Here is a 2,312-nt window from a genome sequence, read left to right on the forward strand (position 1 = left end):
AGAGCGAGGAGAGACAGCCAGAAGAGCGAGGAGAGACAGCCAGGAGAGCGAGGAGAGACAGCCAGGAGAGAGAGGAGAGACAGCCAGGGGAGAGAGAGCGATGGAGGTTTTTTTTCGTCGGTAGATCTCATGTAGCTCGTCATTTGAAAAGTAGATCTTAACACAAAAATTGTGGGCACCCCTGATCTACAGAGACCAGGGGTCCCCAGCTGTGTGCGGAGGGAAGATGACTTTATTTCCAGTATAGGAAAGGATTCTTTATGGTTACAGTGGCTCAGATGAGGAATAGGAAGCGGCTTTGACCCTCCTCGTCGGTAGATCTCATGTAGCTCGTCATTTGAAAAGTAGATCTTAACACAAAAATTGTGGGCACCCCTGATCTACAGAGACCAGGGGTCCCCAGCTGTGTGCGGAGGGAAGATGACTTTATTTCCAGTATAGGAAAGGATTCTTTATGGTTACAGTGGCTCAGATGAGGAATAGGAAGCGGCTTTGACACTCCTGTAAGTGTTGCAGGTTGATGTGTTATTGAGCAGCGTCATGTTCCTTTGTATTCTGAGAGGTGATTTTTGACGAAGCGAACATCCAATGTATTCATTTTCTTGGAGTGGTCATTAAAGGAGAACTATGGGGTTCAGGTTTTTCCCCATAGTTCTCCTTAGGGTAACGGGGTGACACAAACTAGCGTCCTCCCGTCACCCTAGGCTCAGTATATAGGGAGATACAGCTCGCGGTATACTGAGACGCCGCAGCTGAAGCGGATCCCGACAATTGTGCTGCGTGAGTGACAGCTGGCTCCTCCTATCTAGAGGCAGAGTCAGCTGTACCCGCCCCCTCCCCCGTCCGTTCCGCCAGTCAGCGCTGAAAGATCGGAGCGGGGAATCCAGCCCCTCCCCTGTCACGGCAGAGAGCTGTGACAGGATCGAGAGGTGAGCGAACGCCGGTATGTGTTCGCTCACCTCCCGATCTACTGAGCCGACCTGTGACAGTCTCATTGTCACAGCTCGGCTAGAACTATGAGGTGAGTGAAAATCACTCGCCTCATAGTTCTCCTTTAAGTGGGAACGTGTGACAGGCTTTAGGGGCAACAATTACTAACCAGATCCATTTCTCTTTCTTCAGCCCAGCGGGAAAGGGCCCCGGCTCCCCGAGGTCTACTGCGTCATAAGCCGGCTGGGATGCTTCGATCTCTTCTCTAAGGTAAGATGTGTTTTTAATATGAGACTTTCATTTTGCACAGAACATATAAGAAATGTCATTCAGATCAACTCTGAATATCAGAAGGAGTATGATAAACTTTCTTAGTACATACCTGCCTGTGTTCTGTAGATAAGGAGACCGACCATAGAGTACACCTGCTGAATCTTTCACAATGAGTGGGGAGAATGGCATGAAAGGATGATCAGTGTCATTGGTATCTGAGAGGCAGAAATTCTCAAGGAACCCCTGGAAACATCTGGAGGAACCCCGGGTCAGAAGAGCTGGTGTAGACGTTTCCCATCTGCCCCTGCTGGTACTTGACATGACTCAGTGGGGAACATGTCTGGCTGAGAGAAGCATTGTGGTTGTTTTACATCATTAAAGTCTGCAGAAGGTCTGGCAGACCTAAATTGTCTGCTAACAACATGAATGGGCGAATCCCCAGTACCGGTCTGTTGAACAGTGACGGTGAATAGCAGCGGTCACTGTTCAGCCAAAGTTTTTGGGACCGGATCCTTCAACAAAAATATGAATGGAGGGCTACTGACTGGAACACACACTGGTCTAATTTGACCAATGTATGACCAGCGTTACAGGGACATAAGGGGGATCAGCAAGAACAGTAACTATGCAGCACGGCATCCTGCCACTAGATGGAGCTGGGGAGCCTATGCTTCTCATCGGGGAGGAGACCCCCAAAGGAGGTGACCCAGGGCACTGAGGAGGAGACCCCAAAGGAGGAGACCCAAGGCACTGAGGAGGAGACCCCCTGAAGGAGGAGACCACGGGCATTGAGGGGGAGACCACGGGCATTGAGGAGGAGACCCCCAAAGAGGGAGACCAGGGCACTGAGAAGGAGACCCCCTAAAGAGGAGACCAGGGGTATTGAGGAGGAGGAGACCTGGGACACCGAGGAGGAGACCCCAAAGGAGGAGACCTGGGTCACCGAGGAGGAGTCCCCAGAGGAGGAGACCCCAAAGGAGGAGACCTGGGGCACCGAGGAGGAGACCGCAATGGAGGATACCTGGGGATGTGAGAAGGAGACCTCAAAGGTGTGCCGCCCCAAATGGAGAGCTGAGGAGCAGACCCCCCCCCCCCCCCCGCGGGCCCCC

General features: G+C 52.2%; 1 protein-coding gene across 1 annotated transcript in view; it reads left to right on the top strand.

Annotated features, from left to right (window-relative positions):
• Window positions 1–2,312, top strand: part of ST5 (suppression of tumorigenicity 5) — a 60,415-nt gene that overhangs the window by 41,621 nt on the left and 16,482 nt on the right. Inside the window, exon 11 of the mRNA XM_018573690.1 lies at window positions 1,123–1,200. Coding sequence (XP_018429192.1) covers window positions 1,123–1,200 — 78 coding nt within the window. The remainder of the gene's footprint in view (window positions 1–1,122; window positions 1,201–2,312) is intronic.

This window comes from Nanorana parkeri, unplaced genomic scaffold (genome assembly GCF_000935625.1).
Source record: "Nanorana parkeri isolate BGI_ZX_2015 unplaced genomic scaffold, ASM93562v1 scaffold2488, whole genome shotgun sequence".
Taxonomy (NCBI): Eukaryota; Metazoa; Chordata; class Amphibia; order Anura; family Dicroglossidae; genus Nanorana; species Nanorana parkeri.